The 17,083-nt window shown below is 47.4% G+C and overlaps 1 protein-coding gene across 10 annotated transcripts in view; it reads left to right on the top strand.

The window, feature by feature from the left end:
* Window positions 1–17,083, top strand: part of SVIL (supervillin) — a 122,630-nt gene that overhangs the window by 90,764 nt on the left and 14,783 nt on the right. For all 10 annotated transcript variants that reach the window (XM_044227666.1, XM_044227667.1, XM_044227661.1 and 7 more), the window contains 9 exons: window positions 1,241–1,412; window positions 3,480–3,652; window positions 5,428–5,583; window positions 6,878–7,014; window positions 7,632–7,779; window positions 7,900–8,045; window positions 9,556–9,731; window positions 11,743–11,887; window positions 12,246–12,522. In XM_044227666.1, the coding sequence (XP_044083601.1) occupies window positions 1,241–1,412; window positions 3,480–3,652; window positions 5,428–5,583; window positions 6,878–7,014; window positions 7,632–7,779; window positions 7,900–8,045; window positions 9,556–9,731; window positions 11,743–11,887; window positions 12,246–12,522 (1,530 nt within the window). The remainder of the gene's footprint in view (window positions 1–1,240; window positions 1,413–3,479; window positions 3,653–5,427; window positions 5,584–6,877; window positions 7,015–7,631; window positions 7,780–7,899; window positions 8,046–9,555; window positions 9,732–11,742; window positions 11,888–12,245; window positions 12,523–17,083) is intronic.

Below are 17,083 nucleotides of genomic sequence, written 5' to 3'. Positions count from 1 at the left end.
CATAGTGAAAGTATTATCTTCATTACCATTTGTTTGAAAAAGGAAGTCAGAAATGATTGGATTACCCGGGTCTGATTCACTTCTTACTGTACTAGTTCGGGGATCTCCAGTAAGATGGGTTCCTGAGTCCCACTCAGTCCTTGGGATGTCACCCCGTCAGGACTGGGAACATAGTAATTTTGCTTTTATGCTTGAAAGCAGATATTACACAAAATTGACATGATCGCACACTGGATGAAGTTTAAATTGTATATGTCAGGTGGTTTTTTTTTTTTTTTTTTGAGGATTTTATTTATTTATTTGAGATAGAGAGTAAGGAAGAGAGCGTGAGCCAGGGAAAAGATAGAGGGAGAAGCACGGAGCCCAATGCAGGGCTCTATCTCAAGACCCTGGGCTCATGACCTGAGCCACACAGGCACCCCTATCTGTCAGTTTCTAATAAGGTAGCAGATGACGTATTGCAAGTGATTTCTGAATACATGTTGAAATATACATGTCAGTATAAAAGTCCTTAAAGTATATGAAGTAAAGGAATAATATGCAGAACTAGCATCATCTCAATAAAAATGTCCAGTACTTGAAACCAATCACATACTAAGCACTGGGAGTCGCTACTGTTGACTGCGACCTCCTAACAGGTTGGGGATAATGTAGACAAATGCTTAATACCAGCAACATCAAAGTGTAAGGTCATAACGAAACTGGCAAGGCAAGGAGTTCAAACATCTTGAAGCCTGTTACATATGTATAACGGTGATCTAGCTCAGGGGGTCAGGAAACGAATCCAGCCCTCCACCTGTTTTTGTTAATGACGTTTGTTTGGAACGAAGTCATGCTCCCTTGTTAATGTATTGTGAAGAGTCCCTTTTGCCCAGTAGCAGAGGTGAGTGCTTGCCATACAGGCCCTATGACCTCCCACGCACAGCCTATGTTTGCCATGTGACCTTTTCCAGAAAAAGTTTTTACTGGTTTCTGATCTAGAATGAGGCCGAGGCCATTTCTGCCTCCAGTGGTTCAGAAATGCTCGGTGGGCCTTTATCGCCTCCTCTCCTAACACCTGCCGGGTGCAAGGTTTTTGCAATGGACAGTCCTTCCATGAGACGTCCGGAAGGCCCAGAAACTATCACGTTCTCTCTGCTCTTGGCATTCAGGGGGAAATATTTTGAAGACCTCGTGAAGCATAGTTGGGGTAGTGTTTTGACACAAATCCAAGGTCATGTATTCGCTTCTTCTGTCATAGTTGGCGGAGAGACCGTACTCACGGTCACTGGGAAATCTGTGAAGGAGGTCATGAAGCTGGACGATGACGAGACCTTTGCCAGATTTTACCGCAGCATGGATGACACCATCCCGCGAAGCCCTGTGGAGCTGGACGAGGATTTCGATGTCATTTTTGATCCTTATGCCCCTAAGTGAGTGATTTCTGTTTCTTTCACCCACGGAGAAGGGATGATTCTGTCGTCAGCCTTCGCACGACATGAGGATCTTCTCTCGCTGCCATCTCCTTCTGCCGCAGACCTTCCTCACAGACACAGGGTTATTCTCTAGAGCCAGACACTTAGAGTAGGTGACATGCGCGCTCCAGAATGGATATGCGCTTAGGCAGGGGGTCGGTGAAGACCGTGTGCGCCGCGGATGTTTGCCCCCGCCCATAAAAGTAAGGTCACTGCGTTTGACTGAATATTGTTTTGCAGATTTTTAGACAAACATAAATTTGGCCAGCAATCTCAATGCTGTCTTTCATTTGACATTGAACTCATACTCGTAACCTTGAAAAATATTTGGATCACACGGGCTCAGACTCACAGAATGGACTAGAAAATAAATAAAGCAGGCTACTTATCCTCCAATAATCTATGAAGTGAATAGATCTGAGAGTCTTCTCAGGGATGACCAAGGGTCGCTCTTCACGCAGGATCATGACTAAAGCACCTCAGGAAAGCCATTGTGGTTTTGGGATTCCTTTGGTTGCAGGTGCCAGAAGGAAATCCAAGTCAAATGGACTTTGACAAAAGAAAGGTGTGGAGGGATTTATAGGCCCACTCACTGGAAAGTGTGAGTGTGAATAAGGTTCCAGAGGCTCCTCAGAATGAGGTCTCTCTCTTACTGGTGTTTCTTGGGGCTGCTTTGCTGTTGCCAAGCTGTAACCACGTGGCAGACGATGGCCACCCCCTGGTATGGCTGTTTCCCCACTGGCTTTGCCGCTCCAGTACAGGCAGCTTCTCTCCTCAGCAGTTCCCTCCAGCCCAAGTTCCAGGCTGGATTTTCTAGGGTCCGAGCCCTGTTCTAAAGCAGTCATTGTAGCCAAGGGGATGGAAGGTGAGGATTGGCCAGAGCTGGTCTCTGGATGCCTGCCCCTCAGAGCCAGAGCCAGTGTCAAGGTTTTCTTACCAGAAGCCAGGGAGAATATATGCTGGCCAGGCTACGCCCACAGCCCCAGACCACATTTTTTTCCTCCCCACAAATTTATCTGAGTGACTCCCTCTTCCAGAAGACTGTGGGGTTATCATACATTTTCCTGTAAGCTGCTCCAAATACATTTTTTGCATATTTCGGAGGGGGGTTCAGTTTTCCTCAATTTTCTATCTTAAAAAAAATGAACAGTTTGCCATTTCCCAACTTTTTAAATGAAATGTTATGTATTTGCACATTTGTCCTCTTCTCCCAACCCAAATGTCATTGCTTAAATTGTTGTAGCTATCTCGGTATAGCTATAGCTATGTTTATACACACACTGTCACACAGAGGACAGAATTATGTATCAGAGCACAGAGGACGTGCGGTTGGAAACAGAGTAGGTAGGAGTGGAATCTGTCAGGAGACCATGTGACCGGATCGCCCCCCTTCCCCGTGTCTGGTCTGCCCCCAGAGAGTCGTGTGAGTACGTGGCCATTATTGCTGGCTTCTTGGGCCTGTCTTATTTCAATATATTCTTCAAAGAGTGGTTACTTTTCAGAAAGGTGCAAAGAGTTGAGAGGAGGCCGGTTGTGGGGGAGTTCCGAAGGCAGCTGAAAACCAGTTGTGTGAAAACAAAGTTTAGTCTGGAGGAAAGAGAAATCGAGAATCAGTGACGGGCTGTAAATTCCTGAAGGGCTCACCAGTGACAGGAGTAGACGTGCCTAATACTCCAGTCCATGGGTGTGATCAGGGTAGGAACGAACTTTCTACCCTTCAGAGCATTCTAGTAGTGGAATGAGCTGCCCCACAAAGCGTCAGATCCTCGGCCAGGCAGAGACCACAGGGTGTGCTGTGGTGTGTGGGGCCCGGAGCCTCCAGGATCTTGGACTAAATGGGCCTGAATCCCCCATCTCCAAGATTCTATGTGTACATGTCCGGGAGTGACGGACAGGAGGAGGACTTGTAAGACCATGAAATCAGAAAATAAAATGATAAGAGACTTATTTCACGTCAGAGAGCCCCAGATAACCCAGGCGTGGACAATAGGCAGACCAAGGCCACAACTCCACTTTGCTCCCCAGGTTGACCTCCTCTGTGGCCGAGCACAAGCGTGCAGTGAGGCCCAAGCGTCGGGTCCAGGCTTCCAAAAACCCCTTGAAAATGCTGGCAGCCAGAGAAGACCTCCTTCAGGAATACACGGAGCAGAGACTAAACGTTGCCTTCATGGAGTCGAAGCGCATGAAAGTAGAAAAGAGTGAGTATATGGAACCACTGCTTCACCTCTCTGTGGGCGTCTGGCGATTAGGTGATTTTAATCTTTTTCTGCCTTGCCGGGGTCAGTCATGTGCTCAAAAGACACTCATCAAATAAAAATGATTGCACACACGTACGTGCACACCTGCCTAGAAATGGAAAGGCTTTTTGCAGAACTTCTTAGAGCGTGAGTGTCTGTTCACTACATTAACTCATTTTCTTATTTTTTAAAAAAGATTTTATTTATTTATGGGACAGAGAGAGTACTCTGGCAGAGGGAGAGAGAAAAGCAGGCTCCCCCCTGAGCAGGGAGCTCGGTGTGGGGCTTGATCCCAGGACCCTGAGATCAAGACCTGAGCCAAAGGTGGATGCTTAATCCACTGAGCCCCCCAGGCGCCCCATATTTAAGTTACCCTGTTTTGCTGAGTTTTCTGTTCAAGAGATTGGAGGAGAAGGGTTTTGTAGTTCAACCCATTTTCAGCTCCGTAGAGCCCAAACACAGTAATTCCCCACTTAATCTTGTTTGAGAGCAAATCATTAGATCTCTCATGAGAAAATGAGAAAATTTCTCATGAGAAGATGTCCCAAATGGCTGCTTTTCCTAGTCCTAGATTTTCATATTACTAATTAATGCGTAAACCAATGCTTTCCAAATTGCGTTTAACAGGAGCCTTGGAAATTGGGGATGTGGATTGGGTACTGTTGGGGCTTTGGGGTAGAGGTGGTGAATATGAGTGAGGCAGTAGCTCTGTGCCCTGTGTCCCACTTCTGGCTCAGCTGCTCTGCTCTCCTCAGCCTGATGAGGTAGGGTCCCTTGTTCTGAAACAGTGGTTTTCTTAGTGGAGGTAATTTGGGTATACACCATTTGCAGATTGAATAGTCTGGCTATAATTTGTATTTTCTTTTAGCACTTGTAAACCTACTTCTGAAAGTTTTTCTTAGAAATACAGTATTTACATGAAGTATTTGGTCTTTTCATTATAACTGATTGACTAAGAAGATACTTCAAAACCTCTGTGCCATACGAATTGTCAAGTAGTATAAGACCTTAATCCCGGCAAAATAATTTTCTCGATTTCTTTCAGCCTAGACATTTTTAAAAAAACAATCAGTTGAAGAAATAAAGGCTTCTTGGCACAAATTTTAGGTATTTTTCCTCTATCTCCACTTCTGGGGGCTTGGAGATGGCTTTGTGATGACTGACACGTACACATTTGTTGGTGTACATGGAAAACCCAGCATCTTCTTATAATGGTCTTAATTCTGAGGGCAGAAGGCTTTGAGGGATTATCTAGTTGATTACTTTGCCTCCAGGAGAAAGATTAGGACTAACCCATCCCTGCAAGAGTGCCTGCTTTTCTACATATAAAGACTTTGTTGAAAGATACCTCATAGCCTTCCTTGTGAGTGTGTTGACATTTACATCCAAACATTGTTAGGGATTATATTCGCTTTCAGTGGAATTGGGACATGTGAGTCCAGCTCCTGATTTTGTAGCAAAAGAGCTGGTCCACACTGTCCCTTGATTCTTGTCCCCCTGCAAGGTGAGATGTGACGTGTGTCCGCAAGCAGCTGGTACTTTGAGGACAGAGTTAAATCCTGAGTACAGGAGTTCAGCCCTGTACCGCCTCGTCACCTAGACCTGAGGATGGTCTCCCCCTCAGGATTAATCTTCTGAGAAAAAGCTAGTTGATGATGAATCTCTGGTGGCAAATGTCATTTCACCAGCCCGTCTTGCTCTCCCTTCCCCACTGTTTCCTTATTCAACCCTCCCAGTGTCTGCCAACTCCAACTTCTCCGAAGTCACTCTGGCAGGTTTAGCCAGTAAAGAAAACTTCAGCAACATCAGCCTGCGGAGCGTCAATTTGACCGAACAGAATTCCAACAACAGCGCGGTGCCCTACAAGAAGCTGATGCTCCTACAGATTAAAGGTACTTAGGAGCTGTGAGGAGGAACCACGCATAGAGCAGGGGTTTGAGTCTGATAACACCGAAAGGCCTGACCCTCAGGGGGAGGGAGTGCATGCTCTTTGAGAACCTACTGTGGGCAGAGCGCTGTGCTACCTCCAGTCACCTAAGCTTCACAAAATCCCATGAGGTGGCAGATGTGATTCCCACTGAGGCTTGGTGTGGTTAGTGATGCACCTGAGGTCACAGTGGCTGTTTGAGTGGCAGAGGTGGATTTGCACCCAGGTCTCTCCCATTCCAGAAGCTCAGCTTCTGTGGCCACCTCCCCTTGCCCTCTGAGCCCCATCACCACGCTGTCCTGTAGTTCCAGCAGTCCCTGAAGTCTTCGTGGGGGCTGTCTCCACTCAATTCTCCTCGCTGAGGTGAGCAAGGTTAGTGTGGGCCAGAGGCAGAAAGGCAAGTTCTTGGAGAGGGAATCCAGGGAAAGCAGAGGCAACTGAAGCCGACCTAGATTTCCACTCCAGCACCCCCTTTGTCAAGAGCAAGGGAGATGACCAGAGAGACCGTGGGCTGTGAGGAGAGCCTTGGTGTCCTCCGAGTGGCAATCCTAGAATAATAATGAAGAGGAGGCTGGTGGAATATCCTTCACGGAGGGTGTCCCGTGTGTTTCTTCGTGACCACTGGCCTTTTTAGTGCATTCGGAGGACTAGTGATGAGCGCAAATAACCAATGTCTAGTCCCAAGTTCTGACCCAGAGACGACACTATCAGTGTGACCGTGGAAAGGCCTAAATCAACAGTCTTTTAGGAGAAGCTGTGGAAAGCAGCACAAAGCAGTTCTTCCCTCCAAGCTGATTGCCTCTAAGACTGTCCTGGGTTTAGCGTGCAAACCTCAAGAAGATGATGCTTGGGAAGGCAGGCCCTCGCCTGCAGTGTGGCTGGCAGGGGCTATGAAATGCAGGAGGTGGGCTGGGCACAGAGAAAAGGCTCCGGGGAGGAGTTGAACAGGAAAAAGGATTATGTTTACTAACTTTCCTGGAGGAAGGAACTTAATGAATCCACACACATGCTGTAAAAGGACCCCAGTGGCGGTCCTAAGACACATGATGACATGTAGGAAAGCACTAACATGGGAGAGTAATCTAGAAGGCCATCATTAGAAACCCCCTTCTACCACTGTTTGTCATGGAGCCCGTGTTGGTAGACGAGAATCTTTAGAGCTGTAAGAGTCTGTAGCAGGGGTGCTTCCTGGCCCTTCCTGTGGCTTGGAGAGTTCTCCTCTCTGGCAAGATGGCGACTCTTTGCCTCCTGCCTTACAGGAAGAAGACATGTGCAGACCAGACTGGTTGAACCTCGAGCTTCGTCCCTCAACAGTGGGGACTGCTTCCTCCTGCTCTCTCCCCATTACTGTTTTGTGTGGGTAGGAGAGTTTGCAAATGTCATAGAAAAGGCAAAGGTTGGTATCTGAAAAATAAGAAATGTTGAGTTAAACACCTCCTTTACGCACTGATAGAATGTTCTACCAGTTGCTAGGTCTTTACAAGGCTTCTCAAATGCCAAATGTTTCATGCAAGTGAGAAGGGAGAGAGGCAGTATTTCTTTTGCTGAATGCCTCTCAAACACGCATTCCTTAGGTGCTTGAGTGGGAAGTTTTAGAAGGATTATGACCTATCCCACCAGTATTTAACTCGTATCCCACTCCTGTGTGAAAAAGGAACGGCACATCCCTTCAAAGCTGTTTATCCCAGGTACCTATGAAATGCTGATACCGGCTTATTGAATTAAAAAACCTCATGGGCAAAAGCCCAGAGAATGGGTATTTTTCCAAAACTTCCCGAGTGACCTTTTGTATTTAAAAATAAAGAATGGTCGCTCTAGAGAGTTGTGCCCCCTGGTCCTTGAGTTCCATTCTCCTGACCTTGCTGAAAATACCCAAGACCCCATGCCTGCAGCCCCTGTGGTCACATGGTCTCCCCTGCAGACCTGCCGTCTTTGCCTCCAGCTTCAGTATGCACCACGCTGCCTCACCACAGGCTGGTCTCTCTAGGTAATTGTGCTCCTTCCTTTTTCCAGGCCTCAGAACTGGCAAGCTTAATTCAGACGAAGAGGGAACTTGGTTGTAGAGCTACTTACGTCCAGACTATTGAAGAAGGAATTAATACACACACTCATGCGGCCAAAGACTTCTGGAAGCTTCTGGGCGGCCAAACCAGTTACCAGTGTGAGAATTTACCGTATTTTCAGAGCCTCGTGAGGCTTTTCTAATCCCCTACTTCCTTCTTCTAAACCGGCCACTTTTCAGTGTAAAATGTCATCCTGTCTTCTTGTTCTCATCCCAAAGCTGCTGGAGACCCGAAAGAAGATGAACTTTATGAAACAGCCATAATTGAAACAAACTGCATTTACCGTCTGATGGACGACAAACTTGTCCCTGATGACGACTACTGGGGGAAGATTCCCAAGTGCTCCCTTCTGCAGTCAAAAGAGGTACAGGGCGTGGGCACCGTCCTCGCCAAGAGAGCGCTTGGCACGGGGTTGCCCAGTAACACCCACCCCACGTGCCAGAGAAACGCTGGCCGGCGTTCGTGCCTGGTGTGGAACAGTGACGTATTTTTACAGGATATTTACTTGTGAATGCAAACCATCACTCCATCTTAAATACGAGGATAGAATTCAAAAAATATTTTTTTTAAAGATTTTTTTTTAAGATTTTTTTTAAAGATTTTATTTATTTGACATAGAAAGACACAGTGAGAGAGGAACACAAGCAGGGGCAGAGGGAGAGGGAGAAACAGGCTTCCCGCCGAGCAGGGAGCCCGATGCGGGACTTGATCCCAGAATGCTGGGATCACGACCTGAGCTGACACTCAATGACTGAGCCACCCAGGCGCCCCCAGAATTCAGAACATTGTTCAGAGGAGTCATGGGTCATTGAAGGCCTTCTGTTTTAGGCAAAATGTAAATTTTTTTCTTTATTTTTTGGGAGGATTTTTATTGTATTTCTTTTTCTTATCTGTATGAGGTAGTGGATGTCAACTGAACTAAACTGTGGTAATCATTTCACAGTACATGTAAATCAAGTCATTGTGCCTTCTGTCTTACGCTTATATGGCACTGTGTGCAAGTATATATCAGTATAACCAGGGAATAAGATATAAATACTCCTTAGCCCTATCTCTTGATTTTCTATAAACAAAGTTTCAGGAATAATAGATGCATGTTTATATAATTTGGGTTTACCAAGTAATATACTAGCTTTTTCTCCTATATCAGTAATTATTTACTAATCACATACACCATCATTACCATCGTCTTGTGAAAAAAGTGGAAGACACGAAAGATCCTTAAATTTCATTGGGTAGAGGAGTATTAGAAAGAAAGTCTTCCAGAGCTAGGTGGATTGTATGACACCTGTGGGCATTTAAATGGAAAAGCAAAATCACAGAGAAGAAATAATCAGGAGTAATTTTAAAGGGAAGGTGCTGTTGAGCCTTGCTGGGAGCTGAGTAGGATTTGGATTGCCGGACAGGAAGGAAGAAATTATTCTAGGATGAAAGAGTCAGATAAACCAGAGGTACGGAAATAAGAAATGGCATTACATTCATGCATTCACTCAGCAAACACTTCCTAAGGTCCTGTAAATGTCAGTACGGTATGGTCTCTGCCCTGGAGGGTGCTGGAACTGTATAGAGGGGAGTCTGCCTCACTGGTCCTCAGGGCCTAGCATTTAAGAAGTGGCCACTGTATATGCTCAGTGAATGAAAGAGCAGGGGGACAGGGAAGAAAGAAGGGAAAGAAGGCAGGTAGGAAAATGCGGTTAAATAACTTGCCATGGAAGCTGGTGAGTTCAGAACAAGACGGAAATCAGAGCCACAGGCCAGGGGCCAGCGTGGCAGAGCAGTGCCAGCTGTCACCCCATCAGACTTGGTCAGTGCACACCTCATTCAACCGGAGCAGGGCTCTGAAGTTAACCTGTTGCTCTCTGCGGCCTTTCCAGGTACTGGTGTTTGACTTCGGTAGTGAAGTGTACGTGTGGCACGGAAAAGAAGTCACATTAGCACAACGGAAAATAGCTTTTCAGCTGGCAAAGCACTTATGGAACGGAACCTTTGACTATGAGAACTGTGACATCAACCCGTTGGATCCTGGAGAATGCAACCCACTTATTCCCAGGTATTTCCGTCAGCCGCCAGTGGTGTGGGAGATCAAGCAGGTTCCCTCAGCGGGCCTGAGTTCCCCCACGCTCACCTGCTGTCACTCTTCCTAGGGTTTCCTTTTCATCACTGACTGCAGGCAGTACCCTGAATACTCACAAAAAGAGTATTTCTTTAGCTTTTGCCTAACTGATGTGGAAATACGGATGCCGTCATCTTCCCAATGCTGTGTTCAGTCTCTCCTTTCTTGAGGTGAACAAATTGTTCCCACCTGCGGCCTCCCAGGGGCTGTCCTGGCAGATGAGTAGCAATTGTTGAAACAAATCACATGCGGATCTGAAAAGCTCCAGGACCTGGAATAACGCCATCGATCCGAAGGGGCAAAAGCGACATATTTTCCTCTCATTTCACGCCTCCTCAGCATAGCTCCCAAAGTCCAGCCAGGATTTACCATTTATTTGGCAGTAGATGACGTCTGTGCCTTTTGGGGGACAGGGAGTGTTAGGGAGGATACTGTATTGAAATCACTGTAACTTTAATATTTCCACTGGGAGTAGATGAGTGAGCATCTACCCCGGGGCTTCTCAGCACATCTCAGAGCAGAATCACCTGAGAAGCTTTCAAAACCATGCATGTGCCAGGCCCAGCCCCAGCGCCGGCCCCTGGGATGTATTCTCAGTTCGTGTGGGGTAGGGCTTTTGAGTCCGTGTGTCTTAAGAGCCTCCTCGGGCCTCCTCCTAAGGGGCAGCCAAGAGTGAGCCCTGAGCCACTCCTACCCGATGAGGGGCCTGAAGCACTGAGGTGTCCAGACTTAGCCCACTTCGAACATGGAAGTCAGCACGGAGGAAAGTGCTCGCGCGCTCCTGCCCCCCTGCCCCCCTGCCCCTGCCCCCCACTGCCTCTTGTGCTTGCTTGACTCCCAGCATAAAAAAATCATTGTCTAAAGCTGAAAGCAAGCACTCTGCCGATAGGCATCCTAGCGAACTCTGCAGAGTAAAATTTATATGAAGGATGATCATTCAGACATTTGCCGGGAAAGACCCCAGCCTCACAAGGGAGCCCTGCATTTTCCAGAGTTGCTGGTACCTGGTTCCCAGTCCTGCGAGAGTACGCGGCGGGAGCATGTGTGTACCGTGCTGTCCCCCAGCAGCCTCCCTAGGGGCCGGCAGCCTCCTTGATGGGCCCTAGCTGTGACGTCAGAAGCCGAGTCCTGACGAAACAGGAAGTGACGGAGCACGGGCCCCAGGGAGCGCTGCTCAGCAGTCTCGTAGGGTGTAGCGTCCCAGTCTCTGTTCACAACCAAAGACTGATGTGGAAGGATGAACAGTGCTCTCCTGAGCCCTCTTCAGCCACCATGTCCTTGACTTGGTTTCTGAGTTACCAGTGTTCAGAGCCGTTTCAAGCTCTGTGATCCTGAGGCAGAACCAGGCCTCCAGGTTGGGCTGTGCCACTTCCTTTTCTGTGCACTTATGCTCCCCCGGGGCCACTGTCTTGTCTGGTGGCTTAGAAATAAATATGCAGAAATTCTTTTAATGATCTATGAAAGTATGCTCCTTTTAGTAACGGGAGAATTTCATCTGTTCCTGGACGCCAGAGAGCTTCATCGTAATATGACTTAATAGAGAATTCAGGGCCTCCCTCCCATCTACCCATTAAAGTGACAGACACATGGTGAGCATCTGCCAGGGACTCTGGGGGCATGTGGCTCCTGCCTTCTCCTGGCTCCCAGACTAGTGCACCGCCCTCAGCGGGTCCCAGATAAAATTTGCTAGAAAAGTCCCCTCCTGACAGGGTTCACATCCCACTCAGGCACCTCAACTCCACGCACACAAAGTTTTGCCAGGCCTCAGGCTGAAATACTAAAATATCACTTACCTGACCACACAAACCACTCATTCTCCAAACCACTAATGTATTCTGAGTTATTTTCAGTAGCCACGTGTATCTGTTTTCGGTCCCTTTCCTTTGTTTACACGTGGCTTAATCTCTATTCTTTTCCTGTCTCCTCCCCCTCCCATCCACCCTTGCAGGAAAGGACAGGGGCGACCCGATTGGGCAATATTCGGGAGACTTACAGAACACAATGAGACAATTTTGTTCAAAGAGAAGTTCCTTGACTGGACTGAACTGAAGAGGCCTAATGAGAAGAGCGCCAGCGAACTTGCCCAGCCAAAGGTAGTTTTGGGAAGCAAGTCTCAAACCTCGGGCTTTGTTCGAGGTCCCAGCAGAAGAGGCCTGGATGCTAAAAGCCTTCCTACGGTTTCTGGGAGATCAGATAACAGGTTGCCCATTATAGTCCATCTCTCCGAGGCGGAGTAGGCCTGCCTGTGCCTCCGGGGTTTCCAGGCGACCCATTCAGTGTTGTGGGGGGCTATTTAGGAGTCCATAGCCCTACCCTAAAATGCAGTGAAATGCTGAGACAGAGCTGGAAAGCCTTTTCCGCTGTCCCACTAATAGGGGAACAGCAGTGAGTGTCACAAGAAGTGGCTTTAGAAACAGGCCACTGAACCAGCATCCTTCCGTTCCCTCGTAGGAAGATCCTAGGGCCGAAGCCAAGCCGTACGATGTGGCGCTGATGGTGCCGGTGCCCCAGGCGACAGCGGGCACAGTGCTGGACGGGGTGAACGTGGGTCGCGGCTATGGCCTGGTGGAAGGGGACGACAGGAGGCAGTTTGAGATCGCCAGCGTGTCTGTGGATGTCTGGCACATCCTGGAGTTCGACTACAGCAGGCTTCCCAAACAGAGCATCGGGCAGTTCCACGAGGGGGACGCCTATGTGGTCAAGTGGAAGTACATGGTGAGCACCGCAGGTTAGTGAGCACTTCCGTTTTCTCCGCGCCGACCTGGGGGGCTTGGGGGTGGCGGCGAGCCCGTCTTCGAGCCCCGTCCCCGTGCACGCTGCCTTTCCCTCAGCCGCGCGGACAGTGCGCCAGTCTGATGGTTTGCTCTGAGGACCATTTGGTCAACGTTGAAGGTGGGTCCCAATGAGCCAGTGTTGCTAGTGAATGTCATGGTTCCCTCGAGAAGTTAAACGTGCGCGTTAAGGTTTCTCTGCTCCCCTCACTCCCTCCCCAGCTCCGTCCCCAGATGTTCTCTAGGAAAGTGGTGATTTGCCTCCAAATGATACTTACCATGTGGCTGTCTGCTGCCTAAAGTCTTGTGAAGTGTATCCGGATGGCTTAGAACTGGAACCACATGGTGTGGTAACACACCAGAGATTGATGAGAACTAAAAGGAGCTATTTCCTCTGAGGCTGAGAGCACCAGCCTGCTCTGGGGATCTGGTAGAAGAAATACATAGTCCAGCTGCTCACGGTTCCTGTCAGTGAAACACTTGAGGAAAACACTCAGTTGTATGTTTCGCACAAGAGGCAGTAAGTGGGGAGAGCCAGTGGACTTTGGAGGGAGAATCCGTATTCCCTGCCAAGAAGTAGCCCGTTCTCAGCACCGTTTAGGAGTTTGTCACAGCCTTGTGGTCTCGAGATTCAGCTCTCGAGAGTTCACTCACCTCTCAGACAGCCTCTCTGCTGTCCAGATGTGGCTCCCCCAGGGCCCCAGGGGGGGTGGAGGCCGTGGTCTGCTGATCAGACCCCATAGACTCAAAACCCACGTATTTCTTTCCTAATTCAGTCTGTTAATCACTGATGGCATTTACTGAGCACCTAATTTCTCTTCTGGGTATAAGACATATATTTTAAGGGGAAGTAAAGACGTCAGGCCCTACCTTCTAAACGCATATGGCATAAATAACTAAGGCAAGTGTGGGGAGAATCAGCTGTGCCATGCCATGGGAGGGGAGCTGGGTTCCCCGAGGCTGGCTGTGTGGGAGGCCCATGGCTGGGCATCGCCTGGTGGAACAGGAGGCCGTGCCCAGAGCTGTCTGGGTATGCCCTGGTCCTGGAGGCCCACCCAGTTCACGAGGCACAGCACTGGCGGCTTTGCAGCGCACCCTGGCTGAGTGCCTCCCCAGGCTTCATGCGATATACCCTGTTGTTATGCCAATCGCTCAGTGAGAAAGAGGACACACGCTTAAGTCACCTGCCCAAAGTCACACAGCAAGTAGAGAGCAGGTTAGAACTCTAAGACTGCCTTTACCCATTTGTAAGGAGGCCCTGGGGCTTGGAAGAAAGGCCACAGGCCCAGGAGCCACACAGCCCAGCTCCGCATCTTCTCTCAGGCCCCACATACCAGCTCTGCAAGGTGGGTAAAGTGACTTAGCCTGTCCGAGCATCAATGTTCTCACCTAGAAAACAGAGGTGGTACCCAGCTCACAGATTATTATAATCTGGCACAGATGATGCTTAGCATGGGCCCGGCACAGGAATAATCATCACTGATGTCCTGAGCAACAAAAGCAAGATCATTGTGAATCAGGTGAATCTAAGAGTTAGGAGGCCTTTACAGCCTCTTCTCTTGGAGGCCCCTAAGAAATAATGACTTGGCGCAGTATTCCTCCCGGTACACTCCACGCACATTTCACAGCCAGCTCCGGCAGCATCTCCACAGCCACAACTCTGAACAAGTCCAGCTGCAGAGCATTAAGTCAGAGCAGGGAGCATTCAGATTTCCAGATGGTCCCTCTGGGAGCAGAGAAGCATAGCCCAGTGACATTAACAGTGGCCCCTGGGGGACTGCAGTCCAGCCCCTCATCACTCGTACCCCACAAGGGCCACACCTGCAAACAGGACTGAACTTGGAGCTTGGGAAGCTCTTCTGGGGCAGGGTCAGCAGAAGCCAGAGGCTGTAGAGGCAGGACAGCCGTCCTCCTTGCGGACGCCAGCCAGCCTGCACGAGCCCACAGAGAAGCTCCTTGCGGGGGTGAACTGTGTAATCCAGGGAAGGGAGACCGAAGGCTTTGGTGGGGTCGGTCCTAACCCGGAACCAGGTCAGGCAACTCGGGGGCGTGATACAGGCCGAGCTACTATAAGTAGGTGAGCAGTAAATAGGACTCTGCCTGAAGACCACCTGACCAGGAGAAGTCCTTGATGTTCTTTGTGTCTTCCGTTACTCCTAAATGAAACTCCTGGTCACAAATTGACTCTGGGAAGTATTTTGAGGCATGAGACAGTGAACACTCTAAATCAGCCCTCTGATCAAGGCTATAAAGGTTACAGTCCGTCATGTCTTACTGCTGAAAGCTGAGTCTCTACTTGGCTAAAATTAAAAATAAATGAACTAAAAATTAAGTTGTGTGTAGGATGAAATTTGGGTATTTTGACAAAAACTCCAAGGAAAAGTACTGAACACTATTATGAACTATTTTAAGAAAATACTTCTGTTTTAGGTGTGGATACTGAAGTCCATATTAAGATGGTAGGTGGTAAAACATTGATTCTTACTGAAACCTGAGTATATACTTAAACAATGTATTTAAGTGGTAACAAATTTCAAGATATGTCTCAACTTCTGTGACTTGTTTTAAGCATATCTTTCCCCAGCTGACAGGACTAATTTTCACTGCTTTGAAGGGTGAGATTGCTAATCAAAGGCAAAGTTTTGTTCCTATCTAAAGTAGCAGAAATTTCAAAGAAGTGCCTTGCAAACTAACTGTGAAAATGCCTGACCTGTTAATTGATATTTTCTCTTTTATTTTGTCCACTTAGAAATACATGGGCTTATCCATTCATCCGTTGAAGGGCATCTTGGTTCTATCCACAGTTTGGTGACCATGGCCATTGCTGCTATAAACATTGGGGTACAGATGACCCTTCTTTTCACTACATCTGTATCTTTGGGGTAAATGCCCAGTAGTGCAATTGCAGGGTCATGGGGAAGTTCTATTTTTAACTTCTTGAGGAATCTCCACACTGTTTTTCAAAGTGACTGCACCAACTTGCATTCCCACCAAAAGTGTAAGAGGGTTCCCCTTTCTCCACATCCTCTCCAACACACGTTGTTTCCTGTCTTGCTAATTTTGGCCATTCTAACTGGTGTAAGGTGGTATCTCAATGTGGTTTTAATTTAAATCTCCCTGAGGGCTAGTGATGATGAACATTTTTTCATGTGTCTGATAGCCATTTGTATGTCTTCATTGGAGAAGTATCTGTTCATATCTTCTGCCCATTTTTTTATATAATTTTCTGTTTTGTGTGTGTTGAGTTTCAGGAGTTCTTTATAGATCCTGGATATCAACCTTTTGTCTGTACTGTCATTTGCAAATATCTTCTCCCATTCCTTGGGTTGCCTCTTTGTTTTGTTGACTGTTTCCTTTGCTGTGCAGAAGCTTTTGATCTTGATGAAGTCCCAAAAGTTCATCTTCGCTTTTGTTTCCTTTGCCTTTGGAGGCATATTTTGATAGAAGTTGCTATGGCTGATATCGAAGAGGTTACTGCCTATGTTCTCCTCTAGGATTCTGATGGATTCCTGTCTCACGTTGAGGTCTTTTATCCATTCTGAGTTGATCTTTGTGAATGGTGTAAGAGAATGGTCGAGTTTTCATTCTTCTGCATATAGCTGTCCAGTTTTCCCAGCACCATTTATTGAAGAGACTTTTTTCCAATGTATATTTTTTCCTGTTTTGTCGAAGATTATTTGACCCATAGAGTTGAGGGTCCATATCTGGGCTCTCTACTCTGTTCCACTGGTCTATGTGTCTGTTTTTATGCCAGTACCATGCTGTCTTGGTGATCACAGCTTTGTAGTAAAGCTTGAAATCAGGTAGCGTGATGCTGCCAGTTTTATTTTTGTTTTTCAACATTTCCTTAGCAATGCAGGGTCTCTTCTGATTCCATACAAATGCTCTAGCTCTTTGAAAAATACTGGTAGAATTTTGATCGGAATGGCATTAAAAGTATAGATTGCTAAAGTATAGATTAAAAGTATAGATTGCAGTATAGATAAGGAAGATGTGATCCATATACACTATGGAGTATTATGCCTCCATCAGAAAGGATGAATACCCAACCTTTGTAGCAACATGGACGGGACTGGAAGAGATTATGCTGAGTGAAATAAGTCAAGCAGAGAGAGTCAATTATCATATGGTTTCACTTACTTGTGGAGCATAACAAATAGCATGGAGGACAAGGGGAGATGGAGAGGAGAAAGGAGTTGAGGAAAATTGGAAGGGGAGGTGAACCATGAGAGACTATGGACTCTGGAAAACAATCTGAAGGTTCTGAAGGGGCAGGGGGTGGGAGGTTGGGAGAACCAGGTGGTGAGTATTGGAGAGGGCACGAATTGTATGGAGCACTTGGTGTGGTGCAAAAACAATGAATACTGTTACGCTGAAAAAAAAAAAAAAAAAGAAAAAAGAATCATGAACAAATCAAATTTCAAAAAAAAAAGAAAAGAAAAGAAAGAAATACATGGGCTTGACCAGTTCAGGTCCACAAAAGATGGCACTAAAGGCCATGCTTAGGCAAAGTGCTAT

Source organism: Neovison vison, chromosome 12, assembly GCF_020171115.1.
Source record: "Neovison vison isolate M4711 chromosome 12, ASM_NN_V1, whole genome shotgun sequence".
Classification (NCBI taxonomy): Eukaryota; Metazoa; Chordata; class Mammalia; order Carnivora; family Mustelidae; genus Neogale; species Neogale vison.
Note: the sequence above shows the minus strand (reverse complement) of the source record. Positions and strands in the feature narration are given on the sequence as shown.